General features: G+C 32.4%; 1 protein-coding gene across 1 annotated transcript in view; it reads right to left on the bottom strand.

Moving 5' to 3' along the window:
• Nucleotides 1-229: 229 nt before the first annotated feature.
• LOC130828562 (zinc finger BED domain-containing protein RICESLEEPER 2-like) overlaps nt 230-849 on the bottom strand; it is a 976-nt gene continuing 356 nt past the window's right edge. Inside the window, exons 1-2 of the mRNA XM_057694530.1 lie at nt 401-849; nt 230-309 (exon numbers count right to left, since the gene is read on the bottom strand). The exon at nt 401-849 is cut by the window's right edge and continues 356 nt beyond it. Coding sequence (XP_057550513.1) covers nt 230-309; nt 401-849 — 529 coding nt within the window. The remainder of the gene's footprint in view (nt 310-400) is intronic.

Raw genomic sequence — 849 nt, 5'->3', positions numbered from 1 at the left:
CAAATTACAAATAATTGAAATAAACAAATACAATTGTTACATATTATACATGATTTAAAACACAAATTACAAATAATTGAAATAAACAAATACAATTGTTACATATTAAACATAATGTAAAACAAATTCAAAATGTAAAACAAATTCAAAATGTAAAACAAATTCAAAATGAAAATCATGAACAAGCTAGTAAACAAATGAGTAAACCAATGAAATAATGAATAGATCCTTAACCAATGATTTGACTATCATCATCTTCACGATCTACCTCTTCTTCCTGCTCTTCAGCATTAAAAATGGTAGACCGACCTTGATGCAATATGGAAAAAAAGTGTTGGCATTTGAAATAATCAAAATATGTAACTGATTAATTATAAATTAAAGCAAAATAATAACTTACCTAAACATAAACCCTTTGCATGTAGCCAATCTTCATAACAAGCAAGAGATTCAATCGTCATTGATGTTAGAGAAGCCCTCCAAGGATTAATCAATTTCTTACCCATACTAAAAGCCGACTCGGAGGGAACAGATGATATAGGAATAGCTAGGATGTCATGAGCTAATGCGGCAAGTTGTGGATGTCTAGGTGCTCCACTATTTTTCCACCAACATAACACATCAAGAGGAGTCTTATGATCAACATTCTTTTCCTCTAAATAAGGATCAAGTTGTGATTTTTCCACCACACTTTGTTCTTTTCTAGTCATCCAACTGCTATAATTAGCCATCCTATCACTACCAATAGGAACATGCATATTTGTCTCCCCACCAACCTCGCCACTTTGACCAATATCCTCACCATCCACATCTCTATACTCTTTTAGCAAGTCACACAAAATGGCTCTC

This window comes from Amaranthus tricolor, chromosome 12, assembly GCF_026212465.1.
Source record: "Amaranthus tricolor cultivar Red isolate AtriRed21 chromosome 12, ASM2621246v1, whole genome shotgun sequence".
Taxonomy (NCBI): domain Eukaryota; kingdom Viridiplantae; phylum Streptophyta; class Magnoliopsida; order Caryophyllales; family Amaranthaceae; genus Amaranthus; species Amaranthus tricolor.
Note: the sequence above shows the minus strand (reverse complement) of the source record. Positions and strands in the feature narration are given on the sequence as shown.